General features: G+C 45.0%; 1 protein-coding gene across 2 annotated transcripts in view; it reads left to right on the top strand.

Moving 5' to 3' along the window:
* Nucleotides 1–23246, top strand: part of KARS1 (lysyl-tRNA synthetase 1) — a 273069-nt gene that overhangs the window by 33596 nt on the left and 216227 nt on the right. For both annotated transcript variants that reach the window (XM_069635464.1, XM_069635463.1), the window contains 2 exons: nt 65–212; nt 12411–12576. In XM_069635464.1, the coding sequence (XP_069491565.1) occupies nt 65–212; nt 12411–12576 (314 nt within the window). The remainder of the gene's footprint in view (nt 1–64; nt 213–12410; nt 12577–23246) is intronic.

Below are 23246 nucleotides of genomic sequence, written 5' to 3'. Positions count from 1 at the left end.
AAAATAGCAGAGATGCCAATGGGGGTGGTTAATTTCTGTAAGTATTCCCTCTTTTATTTTCCAGTGAGCTGAAAAGACGTTTAAAAGCTGAGAAAAAGGCAGCAGAAAAGGAAGCAAAGCAGAAGGAACCGACAGAAAAACAGCCGATCCCAACGGGTAACCAGCCCACTGAAGATGGCCTATATGGGGAAGAGGAAAACCTGGATCCTAATGTAAGCGATGCATTTACAGTTTGAAGGCATTAGCTCTGTATGTCCTTTAGTCAGCATGGACATGGGACTCATGTCTTACATACACTGATGAATGGAATTGCAATACATATAGGAAAAACTGAGTATTTAACAAAAATGTATTCGAATAGTTTACAAAGCTGCGTGACCAAATCACTGTAAGTGGAACCTTACAAATTGCAGCCACAGTTCATTCTTCCTAACCATAAGTAAAAGTGTCCAAACAATTTTTTTAAACCAACACATTTTTTACTATTGATATTGGTTTGCTGCGGCACAGGAATTGTATATGCCGCCCAATCATTGTGAGATAATGTACTTTCACAAAGTACAGGGTGGTTCCATGGCCTGAACTGCTGAAAATGAAGACCACAAAAATAAAATAAAGAAACTGAAAGCTCTTGTGCTTTGCCGGAATATTGATAGTTGTTCTTGGCACTTCTCCATACCTCCTCGAACACTGCAGGATCTGCTTGTTAAGCAAGAATTGATGTAGTAACCTTGGGGGAGACTACACAACCCATGTCGTCTTTGTATTGGGTAGCCCACCTATTGGTATAGGTCTGTACTACATAAGTTGGTAATTTGCCTGAGCGGCCAAGATTATCTGAAATGGGGTAAATGTGAGCTGTAGCATTGAAATTCACCAATACAAGTATCCAAGTAACACTTCTACGCAAGGTCTTCTAGTAAACTTATTTATTTAAATGTCATTTTTTAATAAGCATTCTTTAAAAAAGGCAATGTGCAGCAATGAAAATACACTTCAAAATAGGTTCTTAGAATCAAGACCGAGCAAGTAGATAATCTTTAGAGATGCTTCACAAACACCTCTACACCCTGATGTGACTTAACTAACTAGGACAGTAATGGCAATTATACATCACTTTTATACTTTTGTAAATTCTGAGGTTGTAGAAAGGAAAGGTTAAAGGAAGGAGAGTGTTGTAGAAAATCACTTTTGGGTCACAAGCTGTTACACTGGTGAAAGTTAGAGCTGAAATCAACTCTAGAAAAGCAGCTACTGTAAATCTCAACAGAGGAGCAGAAATACAGACAGAGGTAAGTACCCCAAAGTCAGAACAGTACCTTTGGTTAGAAGAAGAGATCCAGCTGGCTTCTGTCTGGTTGCAGTGATGCAGATCCTGGGTTCCTGGGTCTCAGTCGTCAGGACAAGAGGGTGGACGTCTGGAGGACTCCTGCATAGCAATTCAAAGGTCGCCGGCAGCTACGGGCTCTTTTTCCAGATCAGCGGCACTTTGCGGTTTCAGCGCTCAGTAAACAGCATCACTGCGAATCTTGGACACCGGTTGGGCTTCCTTCACTCCTTGAGTGCAGCACTCCGGTGAGGTGACTCGAGCTTGGGTCATCCTGCTTCGGGAGGGTCCTCGGGAGACTCCTGGAGCTTTTGGCTGGCTTGCAGACGTTGCACTGAACTACGGATTTCTCGACCACTGGCACTCCGTTCCAGTGCAGCAAAGAAGTACAGCCAGTTGGGGAGGGTCTTCCAGCAAAGTTTGTCAATGGGTTAGTTGGTCCCACTAACCCCAGGGAAAAAATCGTCCTTTCCAGAGTTTCTCTTGTCGATCAGAAAGAGGAGTTTCAGCACAGCAGCAGGGTTTCACCCGGGAGTTCAACGGTCCAGGAGGATGCAGCAAGCTTCGTTCATGTTTTTTTCGGGTTGTTATTCCCAGTGGCCGGCTTTGTCTTCGGGCCAAGAAGCCTCGCCTTTTAAGCAGGTTTCTCCCATTCATGCACAGCCTAGCTGTCACTAACACAACATGGTGGCTGTCCTACAAGGACAGCCAGCCAATCAGGAATCTGTGCATTCAGGTTGCCCTGGAGACTAAGAACAGTGGAGTTTCAGGCACCTCCCTCACCACTGCCCTTGCAGACACACTGGAGCCAGAGGCGGGTTTCGGTACTGAAGTCAGCCAAAGGCAAAACGAACAACTGGGACAGACCTGGTTTGCCGCGCAGATTAAAACCAAAGACAGACCTCACAAACAAGAAATGGTGAAAAAAGAAGACTGGTGCCATTTTGACACCATGGTCACCCATGGGTGCTATATTGCAGTTGAGGATTCAGCCTGCGCTAGAAAAGCACAGTGGTAGGCAAATGAAACCACTGCCACCAGCCATTTAAAGTAGTGAGGGTAACATAAAATGTTTTACATGAGTAAGTAGGAAAAGGGACTACTAAGTAACCCCCAACATTCCACATAAGATGAGGTGTGCTGGACCTACAAAGAGAAAAGGTAAGTAAAGTCAGTTTCACCTTACTATTCTTGGGAACTGTTAATCCTAAAGGATTTCTATGTGACTCTGTACTGAAGGTGCTTTGTGTCACCATACAAAAAGTAGATGCCTATGGAGTTTGACACACTCCAAAAACAAAGGAAACACATAATCCAAATCAGATCAAAACATGTGGGAGAGTGAGAAAAAGGGCACACTCATCCAGGGTTAAAATTAAAAAGTCCTAAAGTCCAGCAAAAGAGCCGTGGGTCTCTAAGGGAATTAGCACAGAAATTAGAATTCTCCCTAACACACACCCACCCCCCAGACTAAGGGACAGGAGGATTTAATCCACTCCTGGATGAATCTCCTAATCCAGTCGGTCATACTTCCTGGAGAGACATCAGCATTTTGGTGATTATACCCTGACTTGTGTTCTATGGTGAAATCCAACCCTTGGAGGCTGATTGACCACCTTAACAATTTTGGATTCTCCCCCTTCATCTGCATTAACCATCTCAAGGGTTGGTGGTCTGTCTGAATAACAAAAGTGGAACCATACAAGTATGGCCTAAACATCTTCAGGGACCACCCAATGGCAAAACACTCACTATCAATAGTTGCCCACCTTGTGTCCCGTGCCTTCAGTTTCCTACTGATGAAGCAGATGGGGTGTTCCCTGCCTTTCTCATCCAGTTGACTCAAAACTGCACCTATTCCTGTGTTAGAAGCATCTGTCTCTACAATTAGGAATTGGTTGTAGTCCGGAGCTCTCAAGGCTGGAGCTTGACAAAGGGCTTTCTTCAGTCCTTCAAAAGCCTTAGCCCACTCCCCATTCCACTTTACCTTCTTGGGGAATTTGGGCATGGAGATCACGGTCAAGGGAGAAGCTATGGTCCCATACTTCTATGAAGTTACTGTAGTACCCAGTGAGGCCTAGAAAAGCTCTCACTTGGGTCTGAGTAGTAGGGGTGGCCCAGTCTTGTACAGCTTTTACTTTGCTAGGCAATGGCGTTATTTCACCTCCTCCTACCTCATGTCTGAGGTAAACCACTTTACTCTGACCAATTTGACATTTACTAGCATTTATGGTCAGATGGGCCGGTTCCAGAGCCTGAAAAACATATCCTAGGTGATGAAGATGCTCTTCCCAAGTGGGCAGAACACTGCAATGTCATCCAATTATGCAATGCAGAAGTCCTCAAACCCATTCAGAACTTGATGGACCATCCTCCGAAATGTAGCAGGTGGATTTTTGAGTCCAAAAGGCATAACCTTAAACTGGTAGAGGCCTCCTACGGTACAAAATGCAGTTTTCTCCTTGGCATGGTCGGTCAGAGCTATTTGCCAATAGCCTGAGGTCAGGTCAAATGTACTGAGGAACTTGGTTGAGCCAAGTTTGTCCACCAGCTCATCTGTCCTGGGTAAAGGATGGGCATCAGTCGTGGTGACTGCATTAAGAGCTCTATAGTCCACCCATAATCTCAATACCTTGGTTCTTGCTTTTGGCACTAATACACCTAGGCTAGCCCATGGACTGATAGATGGCTCTATAACCCCAATATCAAGCAACTTTTTGACCGATTCCTTTATGTGGGATCATACATGGTCTGACATTCTGTAACCCTTGCTTTTGGCAGGGAGATTATCACCAGTGGGGGTATAGTGATGGCCCCAAGGGATCAAGCCTTCTGTCAGTGAGAACAGGGAGGCAAACTTATTTAACAGAGACTTGCACTCCTCCTATTGTTGCAGAGTCAAATCTGAGGAGTTTTACTCCAATTGTCTCATCTGAGGGTTGTCCCCTGAGGAGATCAGGTAGAGGTGCACTCTTCTCCTCTTGATCATAGGCTAGAAGTAAAGCTCCTAGTTCTGGTCTGGAAACATAAGCCTTCAGACGGTTAGTGTGTTAAACCCTAGGGGCCCTCATTGGGATTTTCCAAGTTCACTAAATAATTGACCTCTCCAAGTTTGCCCACAACCTTGAAGGGTCCGATCCTTTTGTCCTGTAAGGCCCTTTGCCTTGTAGGGACCATAACCAAAACAAGCTGGGCTGGATTGAACTCTCCCATGTTGGCCTTCCGATCATGCCAATGCTTGACCAGAACCTCACCTGCTTTCAGGTTCTCAGAAGCTTCTGTCATCATGAGTGCCATCCTCTTCCTGAGGCCTAGCACATAGTCAGTGACTCCTATTGGCTTGAGGGAAGGAGCACTCTCCAACCCTTCCTTGATCAGGGCCAAAGGGCCTCTAACTGGAAGACCATAGAGCAGTTCAAAGGGGTTGTATCCAACCCCTGCTTGAGGGACTTCTCTATAAGCAAAGAAAAGGCATGGCAGTAGAAGGTCCCACTTTCTTCTGTGGGGTTCTTCTAAAACACCCATCCTGCTCTTCATAGTTCTGTTAAACCTCTCCACTAACCCATTGGTTTGGGGATGGTAGGCTGTTCAGATGTGTAGGTCAGTACAGTTTTTCCACATGGTCTGCATGTAGTGGGACATACAATTTGACCTCCCCCTGTCAGAGATAACCTCCTTAGGAAAACCTACTCTGGTAAAGATGCCAAGGATGGCTTTAGCCACTGCCTGAGCAGTAACAGTTCTCATAGGTATTGCTTCAGGATACTAGGGGACCAACAATGTTAATCCCCACCTTCTCAAAAGGGACTTTCACCACAGGGAGGGGCACTAAAGGTGCCATATTCTTGGAACCACTCTTGCCAGAAGTCTAGTGTGGCAGCTCTTACAGAACTTTTCTACATCAGCCACCATCTAGGGCCTGTAGAAATACAGAGATAACTTCTCTGTAGTCCTCTTGAAACACAAGTGGCCAGCCAGAGGAATTTCATGAACTAACTGTAAGAATATTTGTCTCGCCTCCTGGGGCACTACCAGTCTCCTGTCGTCCCCTGGGGTAGACTCAGTAGGTTCACTGCAGAGGAGGCCATCCTCCCAGTAAAGCCTATGCTTCCCTGGCTCTTGCCCTTCCAGCTGGGAAGCTGTGTGCTGGCGCAGACATTCTAGAGAGGGACACTCACTTTGACCTCTGCTGAAGTCTGCCATAGAGGGTCCACCTGCAGGTAAAGTCTGCAGCTAAGGGTGGTCCTTAGGATCCAGATCTCAACACAGGGAAGGTTTTCTTCCAGCTCTGTCACCAGTAGCTGTCTCTACAGAGTCTGGTTGCTTTTCCAATTCAGCCTCAGCTGGGGAAGCTGTCACTGGGGTGACCTGGGACTGTCCTCTCGGGGATGTCCTTGTCCTGCGAACAGGTATAGGGTTAAGACCTTTCTTTCTCCCAGAGAGTTTAGATTTATCTTATGTCTTTTTGTTTCCTGGAAATGGAAGGGTTGCCTTCCTGTGGATTGGGGGTGTTGGAATTGTCCTCAACCTCCCACTGAGTGTCTCTCACGGTTGCCTCTCTGGCCAATTTTGTTTGCTCCTGCTTCGTTAGCTGGGAGGCCTGGGGTACTAGATACAACTCCAAGAGTTTTCAAATAATTTCCCAACAGGACTCTCCCAGGCACTGCAAGTTTAGTTAGACCTTAGCCATATCCACCGATTTGAAAGAACATTCATCAACCACTGTAACGCTTGCCATAGTGTCTCTAATGGCACTAGTTACCTGACCATTTACAAGTACACTGTCCTTATAATATTTGTTTATTTTATCAGGTATGGAGTTGTACACAAAAACAAGGGGGGGGGGGGGTCTAGGAGTTTCTCTACTGCTGGCCTATATCCCGGGTTAAAGTCTCAACCAGAGCCTTTAGCTCACCATCCTTTCACAGAAGAGAAATGTCCACTACATATCAGTCTTTGTCCTGCCCAAGTGCAGTGCAGCACCGAAATGCCTGGCAATTCTCTTCTGAACAAGAGTACCAACAGCAACCCCAGACATGTGTTTCGGCCTGGTTGTGCCTTGTAAGTGAATTTCAATGCTTCAGCTCTACAGCTCACATTTACCCCTCTTGAGATAGGCGTGGCTGCTCAGTCACACTACCAACTTGTGTGATACAGACCTATACCAATAGGTGGGTTGCCTAATACCAAGAGGACAAGGGTTGTACACCCCCCCCACCCCCTCCAGGGACTGTCTGCTAGTTCATCCAAAGGGGATCTTCTTGTGTGTTTATAGAGCTTGTTAAGCAATGGTGGCAGTGAAATGTGCCCAAAGCAACCAAAAAACAACGGCCCTTGTGACACACGAGTGGTGCCAACAAAGTGGGCCCAGTTGCAGAGGAAAATAGCTTGGGTGATTGCTAGCTTGGCCCTGCAGATCATGCCCTCTGTTAAATCCTTATTAAGGAGCTTGGACCCTTGGAGGTGTCCACACTCTCATAGTGAAGGATCTGGATAGTGGAGGAGCAGAGCTGTGGGTGAAGCGCTGCAGTGGATGTTCAGAGCTGTGGCTGGGGACACCGGCAAAGGTAAAGTAGGGGATAATGTTACCAGCTTGGATAACATAAGGCAATTATCCTTTTGAAGTCTTTGCCTCATTGGTGCCTAACCCCTGCCTGTGGCAGTGAAGCCTATCAGAGGTGGATCCCAGAGTAGACTACTGGAGGAAAGCTTTGAGTGGAGACACCACCAAGTCAAGGTCGTGTTCTGAATGTCAAGCAAGAAGAGTCCTTTAATTAATGAGTTGGTCATTACAGGTCCCAAAGAGCTAACGGTCTTCAGAGTAGGATAGTTGGGGAGAAATGACTGGGCGCACGTGGACTCCGAGTGAGGAGTCTGTGGTAGCGCACAGTCTCACATGGTTCTAGTATGTGGTGTCCGCACTGGAGGACACCATTACCCAAATATGATCGGCACCACAAACAGCTTGTTGATGAGCTGGGAACAGTGTGTTAATGGTGAGGTTTATCTGAAATGGACAGGCTTCTTAAAGAACCCCCACATGTTTTACAAGCTTCATTGAATAGGGCAACTGTAAAGGTATACCTTGACACTGCTACACCCATGAAAACTGAGACAGAAGCTCTGGAACCTCCCCTTATTGATCAGTAGTTATGGTAAATGCTTAAAAGAGCCACTGGAGCAGGAACATGTCTGCCTTCTTTGTCTCTGTGGAAAGCTCAAACGGTGATGAGGAAGATTTTTCACGAAGTAGACGTTCATCATCTAAAATTAGCATAATGGGGATTCTGCAAAGAATTGTGTTCGGTTTACTCCATCATCACATCTGCTTTGCATCTATAACCCGGAAGAGAATTGACACTAGTTTGTCTGCCTTGCTTGCAAGGAACTATTCTGGTATGCTTTCTTCTGAATAAATCCAGCAACAACTTCTCCTTTCAAGATTGGGGGGGGGGGAGGATTACCCTGCTATAGATGAGGGGTGGATGCCATTACCACCGACTGTGGAGTGAGCTGGAACTCTAGCTTATTGATACTCGTCCTGCAGTCTTTCGTTACTTGGTATGAGAGAGACACTTAGGACAGGCTAGCCTTGCAGCTTGACATATCTGACATGCGTGCAAGGGCAGCCTCCACTATCCCCATGGGGGATTTTGGGCACCATAAAGTGAAGAAAATCCATAACTCCTTGCTATGAGTAATCTGGGTGGAGGAAGTTGGCTTGCATCCCCCTACAGATCTCAGTGAATCCTTAACAAAGGTTCACTTCTTAGTAGGCGGTCCTATGGCAGATGAGGCCAAGGGACGCTCACTCTGAAACTGGGTGGGCGATGAGACTTTAATAGTGGGCATTCAGCCGGCACCACCAGAGATGACTTAATTTAAGATGAGGTGCAAAGGCCCGAGGCAGTAGCGTTTCGTCAGTCGGTGAAGGTGTGTTGTGTCTCAAGTACGTCCTCTAGTATCACTGATATGGGAGTCTGTCAAAGATGTGGAATATGTTGGAGGACACAATCCATTCGAAGAACAAGTTACTTACCAACTGGTAACATTCTTTCGACTGGATGTTCCTCCAACGTATTCCCCATCGCCCTCCCAGCCTGCCCCTCTGAAGAATTTCCTATGCGATTGCAGCTTGCCTTCCCACAAGGCTATGTGCAGGATGCCCTCTGCCGAAATCTTTTCGAAGCAGCACAGCTGTGGACATTACATGTCGAAGATGTGGAAAACGTTGGAGGAACATCCAGTCGAAAGAACGTTACCAGTTAAGTAACTTGTTCTTCTGCAACACGGTGATCAGAACACAGTGATCACAGCGAGTGAAGGGGGTGCTGCGGCTACCTTCTGGTGCACGGATGTCATCATGCTGCACCTGCAGTTGTGGGATAAGGGCTCCTGCCCTCTCCCCTCTATTCCAGCGATTCCTAAAGCCTTAAACGGCACACATTTACACTGTGTTCATAATCATACTTTGCTTATAAATAGGAAGAGCAATATCTCTGCTTACCACTAATGATCACGGTTATGTAGCAGCATCTGTGAAGATACGTTTCTCAAGTATTCAGACCGACAGACTAATACAACTATATGTTACACTTTGTACCCATCTCAATTGTGTTAAGTCAAAGGTCCTCTGTGATACCCAGTGTCTTAAGAATTCATACTTACTCGTTCTGAATGTGTCATTACATATAGTTTGGGGAATGTCATCCACCTGTATGCAGACTGTTATCTCCTGTCTGGACTATGGGATCCCGTTACCACAATGTGATCATTAACGTAGCATCTAAAACATACCGACACAAACGCAATAGGCACATTCTTAGTTTGCCTCCTAACCTTTGTGTATTCCGTAGCACATGTTTCGCTACAGCGCTCTGCTAACTTAATGCATTATTTGAGTTCTTGTTGTGTCACATACAAATCTCTGTGCCTGGTTGCTGCTCCAATGCAACGCACGGTTACTGAAACCATTTTCTCCTGACATTGAATCACGTGATTCACATAACTAGTGAAGCATAATGCTGTAATAGGTGTGTTTGAGACCTCCGTGCAGACCAGCAGCCATCTTGGTATGGTGCATCAGACATCTTCCACACAAGTTATAGTTAAAACCATACCGTTTTTGCCAGCAGTTCCACAAAGCATTTTTGCTAATTGATGATCAACATTTTTCAAATGTGTCAACAATTTCAAGAATTTTCAATACATAAATGCATGACTCATTCATGACAGTCTTAACAGCAACAGCATATTTAATGTTACTATTAACGCCCTAGCTATGCTGCATTTTACCATTCAGTGCACTCATTCAACCCTGACTCATGGCTTTTTGTAAGTAAAATTAGACATTATTGTTGTACAGATCATTTCTTCTGATCATTGCGTTTGTTATTGCTTGATGCTATTGACCTTAATTAAGCCTTCAGCTTCACTTCCCTTGTCTTTTGCTCATTTGTTATGTGGCAACTGACCAGTCCTTCAGACTATCAGTACTGGCAAAGCTATGCGTTTTGTGACTTTTGAACATCATACTCTGCATCTGCAGTGCAATTTTGATACTTTAATATCACCGTTACTTTTTACACTTGGGATTTTTGGTTACTTTTATATGTGCCTAAAGACAAGCCGGTGGCAGCAGATACATTTTTACAATTTGTGTATCATTTTTAGTGTGCCCATTCAAGTATGGCTACTAAACATGGCTATTGTCCTAAAATGGGCGTGCCGCAAGACTTTCGCTTGTTGTTTGACCTTCTTCCTGCCTTGCCAGGTCAGGAAATCCCATGTAACATTATGCACTTCCCCTCAGAGTGTGAGTGTGAGTGTGTGTGTCGCGCCTAGGAAGGGGGTGCGACTGTCTAGTCCCATTCCACATCCCTGAGGCATGAGTCAAACCAATAGTTGTCCCTGAATGGACAATGCACATTGTAGTTTGACCTTCTTCCTGCCTTGCCAGGTCAGGAAATCCCATGTAACGTTATGCACTTCCCCTCACGGGGGGGTGTGTGTGGCTGTGTGGCCTAGGAAGGGGGTGCGACTGTCTAGTCCCATTCCACATCCCTGAGGCATGAGTAAAACCAATAGTTGTCCCTGAATGGACAATTGCTGGCTGTTTGAATGGTGCAGATCCTTACCATTGGTGGGCTTGGACTTGGTTCTAGGCTGGATTTTTGGTTGGAAGATGACTCTTGCAACCATTTCTTCAGATCTGCATTGAAGCCAAGAATCCCTCATAGAAAAACGGCCGACTGAAGATCCGAAGACGACCCTTGAAGAGGCCCGGCATCCCTTCCTGCATCTGGCCTTGTGAAGCGCTGTTGGAATACTTGATCTCCGAAGACTGTTAGCAGTGCTTCAACCCCTGAACACTTGGGACCAACCAGTCTTGATGCCTTCTGGAGGAACGGAAGGGTACATGGACCAGCGTATGGACTGACTAGCTCTCTGGTGGGCTACTTTACCAGAACCATCGCCGTTCAGCAGTTGCATCTGTAACTTAGGTGGCCGCCAGCTTGTGGTAAAAGTCCTTACCTTCGAATTTTAGCTTCCCAGCATCAAGGGATCTTGTCCTAAAGAAGCTTCCTCAAATGTGACGAAAAGGACACTGGTCGTTGCCTGTGTGCGACCATCGCTGGAACTCCATGATCCCCAACTCACCGCCTCCTATCCACCCCGTCCCGATCCTGTGAAGTGTCCTGAAGAGGCCTGCATCATTGAATCTTGCATTTTGTTCATCCCCACGGGTTGCATCTTGCTGCTGTACCTGACCGGAAGAGTGCTTGCACCCACAGCTCCTGGGCACCCATCGCTGGTAATGATGGTGGGAAATCCAACCACTGCAGCGTCCCCCCGCCCCCCATTCCTCCTACCCGCCCCGTCTACCGATCAAGAGATCTGAGTCAGGGCAGTAAGTAAAGGCAAAGCATTATTCCACCATCTGTCCTCCATAGGATAACATTGGGAACCAGTCCCTTTGTAGCCTAATCTTCCATTCCACTGCCTTTTGTCTGTCGAATCTGGGTAGTATTTTCTCAAAGATAAAAACACAATTGCTTACCTTAGTAACCTTGTTGTACTATCACCAACACAAGTACATTAGAACTTACCTGCAAATCACTTTCGGGGGGATAGTTCAGGAGCAACACGCTCGCCTTTGAAGCAAGACGACACGGAGCACCACAGGTTTGATCCCCGGGTCCGCGCTTAGAAACCTCTGGGTATTAAGCGTGTTATGAATAACCTATCATATCATTCTGATGAGAAGTATTGTGACTTTTGGGTACAATGCCCCATTCTTCCTAGAGATTGGATTGCTGAAGTTAGGGAAATTCACGTGTCTTGGTTCCATCTTTACTGCATTATTTCACTTCCCTCCTTTGTTGATTGTTATTTAAATTCTTTATAAATCTATGGTAACTGTATATATGTTTATTATTGAATATTGTGCAATATCACCTACTAGTCTAATTTTTCAGTGTGTGTAGAAGGCCTAAAATACATATTTTATTCCCGAATTATTGTGTATTTTAATGTGTGGACATATTGATTGCCCCGGACCTCACTCACACTAGCCTTGACTGCTCTCCATGTTTTCCCTTGATTGGGTTTTGGCTAACCTCCAAGTTCCCTGTTGACTGTAACTAGGGTGGCCTACTAAAATCTGTCCGCCAGGCCAGATTCTAGAAATCCATCTCAACATAGGGCAACCTCACTTGGAGCTTCCTGTGACGCAGCTTGTCCTTGTCTTCTTGATCAGTGTCCAGTGTGTACAGATCACTACAGGAGAAGCTTGGCATGCTGCCTTGACACTGGCAGCTAGTTTCCATTGTAGAATTGCTGCTTGGCTAGAAAGCTGGAAGCTGTGAGAAGAACGGAGAAGCATACAAGGGCTTCTACTGCGGTTAGCGCCTGAAAGCATGCTCTGATTGCACATCGGAACAGAATATTTTAAAATGCTGGCATTATAAAGTATTTGCCCATCCTCCCACAAGGTGGTGGTAGTTCCTCTTTGTTGTAAAAGCTACTAGTAAAATATATTTTTCCTTCTCAACTATTCACCATTGCTTTCTTCCTATTCTAGCAATACTACAAGATCCGAACACAGGCAATCCAACATCTCAAGGGCACCAAGGAGGACCCCTATCCGCACAAGTTCCATGTCGACCTGTCACTTACAGAGTTCATTGAGAAATACACTCCCTTGCAGACAGGAGACCACCTCTCTGAAGTGACTGTCAACGTTGCAGGTGAGAGGGTCCTCTAGAGAAATTGGTCTTCATACCTGAGTCACCTTGGTATGTGCTGTGCCCGAGGCCACCTTGTGAAACAGCATTGCCAAGTTACTGACATTGTATTGTCCTGTCTCCTGCATCCTCTTAGAAAAAGCTTCTGTCACTGCCTATATTTTTATGTAATTTCCTGGAAGGGAGAGGGTCTTTGTTATTTGAGGATGTGTGCTGTAAAATCCAATCCAAAAAAACTAAGCAATTACAGCTTGTGCAAATTCAGGGAAGTATTTGAAAAATGTACCAGGCAATGCAGAGAGGAGGACAATCTTCCTCTGGCTTTTTGGGGCTTCATTGCAATATTGCTCTGTCATATCGAGTAATGGGTACTTTGTTTTTACAGGGAAAATTGTTATCAGTTCCTTGACCTTCCCCTCAACGCTCCTCCTCCTGCCCCGGCAAGAAGCCATACAAGGCCTCCTCTGGCTCAACCAACGAAACCTCATAAGGCCCCTGTCATTCCTCAGCCAATACTTGTGGTAGAGGAACCAGCTCAGACTGACACTGATACAGACACAGTCACGACTGGTACACACACACCAATGAGTTCGATAACTAAAAAATGAGCGGGGAGTGACTATTGGGGGTGCGCTTAATTCCTTCTAAATTAAAGTACTCAAATGCAGCACAACTACACAAGAGGAACCCCTGGGTTCCTCCAACTGTTGACAGAGTGAAGTAATGTTCATGCAGATAGACTGCGTAAAAGACTCAGTTATTCCGTGGTTGAATCCTTCATTGTTTAGATCTGAGCTCAATTTCACAAAAATCCAAAGGTGTGCAGAAATAGTTTATTCTGTCACAGCCGACACGTGTTTCAACCTACAAGGTCGTCCTCAATGCTGTTGTGAGTGCAAGTCAGGTACAAGAATAGTAAAAAATAATGGGTACAAAATTGTAACCAAACCCATTATAGTGATGAAAGTGGTACCGTCAACAAAGAAGAAATCGGTACAAGGAGAGTTGCAATCAATTTAGAAATCGCCCCAGATAGGGCAATTAAGTCATTGACGAGAAGAAAAATGATAACATAATAATATACGGTTCCATTCAAAATTGGAATATTAAGAATACAACTATATTTTGCAACAACCGTATACATACCCATATTCATAGAGGGTTCCAGTTGGTCCAAAGAGGGGCAAACCTGGATTATGGGAAGCAGAGAGTATGGTATGAGCACTGTATCATTATAAAAAGTATATGTATAGTAATATATAATACGCGGGTAAATCTGTGTAGCCCTGGTGGTGAGAGCTATGTGCATCATGCAGGTTACCAGACATTTGGTCGAAAAAAATTGGTCGACCAGACAAATGGTCGAACCAATTTGGTCGAAAACCAAATGGTCGAATCTTTTTTTTTTTTTATTTTCACCCCTTTTTTATTTTTTTGGGGGGATCCCCCCAAACCCCTTTTTTTTTCTCTAAAAACCCCTTTTTTTAAAAAAACGAAAACCCGAAAAATAAATATATAAATAAAAAAAATTCAACCATTTGGTTTTCGACCAAATTGCGTCGACCAAATGTCATTCGACCAGTTTTCAGTCGACCAAATGACTGGACACCTACTTCAAAGGCTTAGGGTGAGCATACACAGTGAAGTGGTTGGTGAATATTCAGGGAGAGAATCCAAAGTGGCTCAGGTGGTTCATGAGTCTACAGGCCTTGAGCTTCACTATCGGGTTTAGGCCAGATCCCAAATTTAGCAATGCTCATGGGCTGTCCGACTGGGATAACAGACTGGAGAGGAGTACCCATCCAGGGGTGGATTAGTTCCCCCGGTCCCTAGTCTGGCAGTGGCGAGTGTTGGGAAAGATTCCTCTTTACCCCTTCATTCCATTTCTATGGATCCCCAAACATTTTTATTTTTGTATCTCATGTGTTCTTTTTGCAGTGTGAATCATTAAGCTTCACTACAATGGCTTTTTGCTAATCTGTCATGGGGAAACTGACATCCGTTCAGCACATAACTGTTAGGGAGAATTCTCAAAAATGTGCTAATTCCATCTAACTTGGAGGCAACTTTGCTGGATTTTGAGGACTTGATTTTTTTTTTACTTGGAGAGAGTGAGACCCTTTTCCCCCACTCTCTCATGTATTTTACTGTGATTTTATACAGTTTCTTTTTGGTTATGGAGTCTAACCAACTCCATAGGCATCATCCTTTCCAATTGTCACACATCACCTTCAGTGCAGTGCCAAAGGGAAGTCTTTCAGATTTCCCAAAGCTTAAATGCCTTCTCTGGGATCAACTACGGTTTCCCAGAGCAGTGGAGTGAAATTGACTTCACTTAGTCCTATAAAATTATAGACCCAGCACACCCTATCTTACAATAGAGTGCTGGAGGGGTTACTTGGTATCCCCTAGGACTAGTTACTCATGTAGCATTCACATGTTACCCTTTCCTCTCAGAATGGCTGGTGGCAGTGGTTTTACAATGAATTACCATGATTACCCCGACCGCAAACTGTTCGCAGCTCCGGTAACGTTAAATCGCGGGAGCCATGTTTTCCAAAATGACTCTGAGCCTCCTTTGTTAAAATGGTCCCCGGCCTTCTTTTTTTGTGATTTCTTTGGAAAGTTCCTTCAAGTTTTTCTCTGCGTGCCAAACCAGGTTTAGTCTCTTTGTTCATTTGCTTTTGGCGGGCTTCAGGAGTGAAACCCTCCTCTGGCTCCAGAGTGTCTGGGGTAGGCAGGAAGTGAGGGAGGTGCCCGAAACTCCCTGTGCTAGTCTCATAGGGGACCCAAATGCACTCTGTGACGATTAGCTGGCTGACAGTCCGGCAAGGACAGCCACCCTGCTGGGTGAGTGGCAGCTAGGCTGGAATGAATGGGAGAAAACTGAATAAAAGGCAAGTCCTTTGGCTTGGAAGGCAGAGTTGACCACTGGACGAAGGAACCGAAAAAGAGCTTGAAGAGGACGGCTGCTGCAACTCCTGGACCGTTGGTTTGCCCGGTGAAGCCCTGCTGCAGGTCTGAATCACCAAGTTTGCATCGACGGAGAAGCCCTGCAAAGGACGACTTCTCCCTTTTGAGTTGGTAGGACCAATCGACTCCAAAGTAAGCCACCTGGACACCCATCTCGGAGCTGGTTGAATTTCCTCAGAGTTGCTGCAGGAAACCGTAGAGCCAGGGAGAGGGACACCAGCTTGTGTGCGTTGCTTGTAAGCTGGCCTAAAGCTTTTGGAAGATCCTCTTGACTCCCACAAAGCAGGACCGACCAAGCCTGACCCCCTTCCCCCCCCCCCCCCCCCCCCCCCCCCCCCAGTTGAGTGCGGGACCTCAGATGTGAGGAAAGTCCACCTTCACAGCCAGGTTATTGCTATTTACTGTACCGTAAGAAGCTGAAACGCGAAACAGCCAACGAAAGTAAGGTTTGCAGATTGCCAGCTTTGACGCTGCCAAAACAGTGCAGGAGTCCCCCGACGTCCTCCCTCTTGTCGCCACGACTGAGGCACAGGAACAGTGAGATCTGTAGAGCTGTACAGGAACAGAAGTCTTAGTTGCATCTTTTTCTTCTTTACTGAGGTACTGTAAAACTAGCCTAAGAACACTTGCCTCTTACTGTGGAAGTGCTTGTAACTTCTGCAACTGACAAGTCTAATCCGCTTGTGGCCCTACATTTGGTTCTTCTTTTTATCAAACTCCTAAGAACTTTTGCAAAGGCATTTACATTTACTTACCAGAAGTGCTGCATCGTATACAAAGACTTTTGCCCATTGACTTTGGCTTAGCCTATTGAATTGAATGACTCTTCTAAGTGCTATTTGAAAGTAATTGCCCTGTTTGTGAATATTTGTAATTTCTGGTGTTCTAATAACCTTTGCCTTTTAAAAACTGTTGAGAGCATTCTATATGCCAACAGTAAGGTATTAATGACCCCAGTACCCTTGTTACTGAAGTCACCTGTGGGTGTAGGTTGTGTCTGTGGGCCATCCCAAAAAATTGCTTAAAGGTAAGAGGGTGGAAGTCTCGGATATCCAACAAGTATTAAAATGGTTGGCGGATTCGCTACCTGAGGTACTTTCTAAGTTTCTAAACAATGAGATCTCTCAATTTTGACATGGAATTGCTGCGGTCTTGCTCATCTACTATCAGCAGGGTTCAATTAAAATACTAGATAAACATAGTTGTATTTGCCTCCAAGAAAAATGGGCAATGGACCCTCTGATATTAGATGAATCTGTTACTTATCAATCCGTGGCAAAAAAAGGTAAAATGGGTAGACCATATGGAGGCCTAATTACGGGGGTGGTTTACTCACTTGGTTTGAGGCAAATTGAGACCCAATTAGTAAGTAATGATTGCTGTAGAAGTGACATATGACAATAGGGGAGTAAAGGAAAAATTCCTACCAGTAAGCCTATGTAACCCCCCTGGAGCAATATTAAGGGAACAACTGTAGGAGGCTCTCCATGACCTATTGGCAACTTGGTTAATAAAATCGGAAAATACTGGGGTATTTGTTGTTGGCGATTTGCAACTGCCACATGACTGGGAATGTGAATTGAGAGCCAAAAGTTCCATGCAACATACTAAAAAGGATCCGCAATGACACAGGTGGGAACACCTATTTGAGTCTTGGGACATGATTAATGGCAGAACCGTTAGTGATTACCCTGGTTGCCATACATGGTCAAATGGAATCTCCTGTAGTACACTGGACTATAAATTTGCTTGCCCCAGGATGTATCTGAAGGTGGACAACATGCGAGTGATGCACAATGAATGGAGCGATCACGCTGTACTGGTATGTGAGCTTAACATCACAGAGAGGGATCTACCTAGAAGTAACATGGGCAATATAAAGCTAAATAAAGCAGGCACTAGGATCAGTTGGACAGATAAAAATGTTGCATTGGCTATAGATGGATCACATCTCCTACCAAATTTTAGGGAGATGACGATTAACTCTATTGAGGGCTGGATCCATAACTTGGTTACCAAGCATGCTGCGCTCCCTATAGGGACAATGATAAGTACTGGGGACAAAACGCCTCCCTATGATAAGACGATTAGAAATGCCAAGAGCACTCAGAGCTGAGCACTGACAAGCCAAGAAACAAGCCTGCGCCCTGAATAAATATCTTACTAACATAAGACGTATTAAAAACAGATATAGAGCTATTATTAAAGCGAAAAGAAAGGCAGACAAGGTCCGGTCTTGCAAAGATTAGTAAAGACAATCTGCACAGGAAAGACCCGTAATATTTGGTCTCTTTTGGGTGAAGCACGGGGAGCTGTGAAAGGTCCATTAGCTAACCCTATTGAGGCTGCTATATGGATAACTTACTTAGAAAATCGGAATGCCCAGATAGATATTGAGGGAGTTTGCCCACTGGGCAGCGCACCATTAATTCCACCTATCAGTGCATCATACGAAATGGTGGTGAATAAGATCAAAGAACTAAAATCTTCCCGAGCTCCAGGCCCGAATGAATTGGCAAATATTGTCATGAAATTGCATCCTGAATTCTGGGGTGCCCTATTAGTCATCTTGTTCAAGAAAATCTTAAAAAAAGGGAAAATACCATGATCGTGGCAAACGGCGGTCCTTATTCCCGTCTTTAAAAGGGGGAATCGCCTAGACCCTAGTAATTATAGGCTCCTTTCTATGCTAGGCTCCACGGGGAAGATATTCGCCTCAGTTCTATTAAAAGACTTACAGCTCTGGGTGGAGCAATCCAATATCTTATGTAAATTCCAAAGCGGGTTCAGACAGGGATATTCTATGGCTCATAACATCATGATAATGGACCTGCTGCAGTCCAAAGCAATATCAAGGGGGCAGCCTCCTCTATATGCCCTCTATATAGATTTCTTGGCGGCATTCGATTCTGTCCCTAGATGCCTTCTGTGATGGAAACTAAAATGAATGGGCTGCCCCGAGGGCCTGATTTACTATCTTAGACTGCTCCACCAGGATACTTCAGTAACATTAAATCATGAAGGCCATACCACTAGAAGCGTCTATCAAAATTGGGGCGGAGGGGTCAAACAAGGTTGTGTTACGGCACCTTTAATACACAACCTTTATGCCCATGACATTCCTGCAGCTATAAGTGCTGCAATAAATTGTCCCCCTAAAATAGGTTATTCTCTCTGCCCTGTATTAGCCTATGCGGACGACCTAGTAATTTTTGATCACACTATTAGTGGGTTACAAAGGTCGACCGCTGCCCTTTGGGAATACGCAGAGGAAAATGGCCTCAAAATTCATCTGGAAAAAACAAAGGTCATGAGATATACCAAGAGGAATACATCTCATGTACAGCTTAGGGTAGGCATAGAGAATATTGCTTGCACTCCACAGTATCGATATTTGGGTATAGAATTAGTGATCACGGGTGACTATAAACTATGCAAACAGACACGTGCTATTAGAGCAGCACAATTGACCACACTGTTCGATCGATTAACCATCAATCAGGGAGTTTTTACCATCTGGGGCACGTGACAACTGTATATGCAAGTTTTGTCCCCGATGATAATTTACAGTTTGGAAGCCCTCCTTGATATAGATTTGAAATGGCTACAGGTGATTGAAGGGAAATTTTGGCACTCCATATTGGGATTACCACCTGGCACACCGATGGCAGTAATAAGACTGGAACTTGGATTGATCTCATTAAAAGCATTCAAGCCTTAGTAGTAGTATGAAGCGTCTGAGTCTTACAGCTGGGCATCTGAAAATGATTAGTAACACAAGGAATGGGCTATTAATAGCAGCCCATCAAGAAATGTCAAGGGCAAATTCGCTATGCACAACCAAGAAACGGATGTCCAAATTATTTACCGATATCGGGTGGCAAATACAGGTAGGAAGTGACCAGATGAAGCACAGAAGGCACTGGGAAAACGTATAGAGCTCTGGGACTGGCTGGAGAACTACGATCATCTCTGAGAATTAAAAAGCTACCAGTACAGATACAGATTATACAACTTTAAAAGAAACCAGAGCTATGCCCAGCTGTAAGACTCAGACACTTTATACTACTACTAAGGCTTGAACACTTACCTACACTAATGATCACTGGCAGAAGGGATAAGACTGCAACTCCATTACAACTTTGTCGTCTATGTAATCAGCAAGAGCAATTGGAGACAGCTAAACCCCTGCTAACAGAATGCCAGGAAATGACGAGTGTTATTAACCTCCAGTTGGGGAAACACGTTCATAGCTATCAATATATAAAGCAGGAACGATTTTGGCTCCATTGTATTAACTCCAATAGTATGAGCTTATTGATGGCATTGTATAACATATGGTTGAAGGTCGAAGTCCGACTAGGCATAACAATATGAGGAACTAATAATGCCTATAAGCGGAATGAAAACTGTTGGAATTAAGGTGATCTCCCTGTATGATTTGGAAATATTGCTACAACAAGGTGATTATGGCATCATTGTAAGCTACTTATGGTCTTTTAAGAACTGGACGTGAACAGCGAGCAGTGGCCTATATTCATAGCCTTTTTTCTTTTTTTTTAAACAATTTTTATTATTTTAACAACAATACAAACCAAACTTGCAGTACATTTAACATCATTTCGGAGTTCCTTCACTTAAAAAATATATACTGCTCACTCAACCCCCGCCCCCTCCCGAGCCTATTCTTCCACACCTTCTGTTCCTGCGCCTTGCAGGTGGGGTCCTTCGTCTAAATTTTCTACTGAGTCCCGATCACTCGACCAATCGTGCGTTGGCCCAAACAGCGTAGCCACCAAATGCTTCTAAGCTGTCAAGGTTTCTGCTTCCTCCTCCCCACCAGCGTTGCTTGCTTCTTGCCATACTGTGGTTTCAGCTTCTGACCATTTCTGTAAATCTTTCCACCACACTTATACTATCGGACCATGGCATAAGTTTGCTGACATGCTTAAGTTTACTTGTTCTGGGAAACCCTCCTGAAGTGGGAGAATGGAAGAACAGGCTCCCGTCCTTCACCTCTCGCGCTTGGCCTAGAGGGTCACGGCCCAGACAACCGCCGCGAGAAGAGTTTGTCCATTTACCAGACGACCAGGTACCCTGGTACAGGAACATACGGATGTGTCCACCTGCCTGCCCAGCAGCCCGCACTGGCCATGCCGACACCTGCGGCTCGGATCAGCTAGACTAAAAACCACACGTCGTTAGAGATGCCATGACGACCTAGACAACGGGAAGCACATCTGTACAAGTATACACACTTAACATTTCCACACCAATCTACACGAAGAACATACTCAGTGCTCTGACGTAGGCGACAGGCATATTCACGGACGTGCATCTTTATTATTTTTACATAGGCTTTCAGAATGCAGAAACGCAAGATGCATCATGAACTCATCTATAACGCTTGCTCACGCTTCCCTTGAAACCCGTTACCACCATGAGAGGTATAATGGAAACACGATACTGGTCATGGAAATGTATGCTACTATAATCGAAGCACCTATGCACCAAACAGACTACTTAAGCACCAGGCCCGAGTAGGCCTCAAACAAGAGCTCCCATGGACATTAACAAAGCAAGAGTCAGGTTGCTGATCCTGCAGAAAGAACCCGGTGGAGCAACCAGCCAAGGTCGCAATGTTGCAAGCCCACATCCAAGAACAAATCATCAAAGGCACGATGTTGCAACCTCGCACTCCGCGTACCAACGTTAAAGTCATATCTACAAATTAAACCAGACACACAGTGGAAAAGCAATATTAATTGTGCAGAATTCTGCCTCAAACACGGTCCCGCCTCACGTGACCAAGCCGAATCTGACGAGATGCCAAAACCCAGGAGAGAAAAGGCGTCTGGGTCCCTCACTACGAGACACAGGCCGAGACACTTGAAAGGCTCAATGGACACCTGCTACAGTGGGAGCGGTCAGCCTTCCACCTATGAATAAATCCTCACATTGTCTGCACGTACCCATATTGACACATTGTTGCAAACACAGGTACACCGAGAGCTGGGAACAACGGTGGTCCCAGGCTGGGGAGCTCACGGATGCACCAATCAGAACATGGGGCTCTTATCTCAGACGTCAGTAACATTAGCCAATCCTCAGGAGCCTTCATGTAACAATTCTTATGTATCCAATTATAGGGACAACCCAGATATACCACCTGACTACACCTTGTCCACTAACATCATTCTCTATATGTGTACTATACTAACCCTACCACTCGAGCAACCAATTAAGAGTGGCGATAGGTTTTTTGTTAACTTTCTGAAGTGACGCAAGTAGCGCGTCATAATGCAGTAAAAAGGGCCTGCGAGCCCCACGATTGTGTGTGTGTCAGGACGGACGTGTACGCTCCTTGACCCATCCCTGCTGTTTTGTATAAATAAACAGCAGAGTCGCCTTGCTCCTTGTGTGTGTCTCATACTCTCTCATATCTGGGATATACGGGAGGAGTTGGGGCCTCCCTGCCCGGAGGTCTGCGGACGGCCCGGCCGACCCCGGCAGAATTTCCCCCCGACACTCCTATCTGGCACGCGCATGCCGATTCTACCATTAACTTAACCCCCTTTGTCTTCAGCCTATACGCTAATGCACCCCCTCAAAATCTTTCAATCACTGGGCACGCCCAAAACATGTGCACCATCCTAGCATCATCCTCATTACATTTAGGGCATGTTTGCCATCCTGCATTTGCAAATTTAGCTATTCTTTGGGGCTTCATATACGCTTTGTGGGTGATATACATCTGTATCTGCTGCAACCTTGCATTTCTTGACCCCTTATGATATCTTTGGGCTCTCTCCCACATCCCATCGGTCATAGGGGTACCCACCTCTTCTTCCCACTCTTGTCTTAATTGTGCTAGTTCTTTCCCCAGTTTGGACATCACCATCTCATATATTCTGGATATCTCATGTCCTCCTTCTGCTATGTCATATATCACATCTAGGGTGGCGTCCGGTTGACTTTCCAATATTACCTCTGACCATGTTTCTTAGATCCACCGCACCACCATGTGGTACGTGATATATTATCCCCTATGTAGCCCCGTTTCCTCCACCAACGTCTCAAATTCTATAATCCGCCTATATTTATAGCCTTATCCTGTTCCATAGCCCTGAAGCTGTGAGCACTGGAATGATTAACTGTATGCTGATAGTTTTCTGTTTGCCTATGTAATAGTAGTTTTAGTGTAGAATTTGATTTAATGGTGTAATGTGTTTTTATATGCTAATAACCTTTTTTATTGTTATAAATGTTTGTGTAAAGTTTCAATGTAAACTAAATCACAATAAATATTATTATTAATCCACTGACCCCATTCATAGTGGCAGAAGGTTTCAGTTTGTGGGCAAACAATGCCACTGATCTGGAGGCAAGTTCAGTGTTTAACTTTTGGCGAACCTGTGCTTTAAACATTGTCACTACTGCCACCCATCAAGGGGGCAACACATTAGATTGGATATTGTCTAGAAACCAGTCAATTTCACCTATGGAGGTTACAACTTGTGGTTGGTCTGATCACCATTTTATTTCATTTTCACTCCTCACACCAGATATTATTGTGAAGAATGTTTGTGCGCATACTAAATCTACCATGCGTAGATGTATAAACAATGTCTCTTTTGAGGCAGTTACACGTACTTGTATACCTCTACTCTCAGCAATTGAGGAAACTAGCTCGCTAGATT

The sequence above is a fragment of the Ambystoma mexicanum genome, chromosome 1q (genome assembly GCF_040938575.1).
Source record: "Ambystoma mexicanum isolate Mex_15411 chromosome 1q, UKY_AmexF1_1, whole genome shotgun sequence".
NCBI lineage: Eukaryota > Metazoa > Chordata > Amphibia > Caudata > Ambystomatidae > Ambystoma > Ambystoma mexicanum.
The sequence above is the reverse complement of the archived record's forward strand: the minus strand, read 5'-3'. Positions and strand labels throughout refer to the sequence as shown.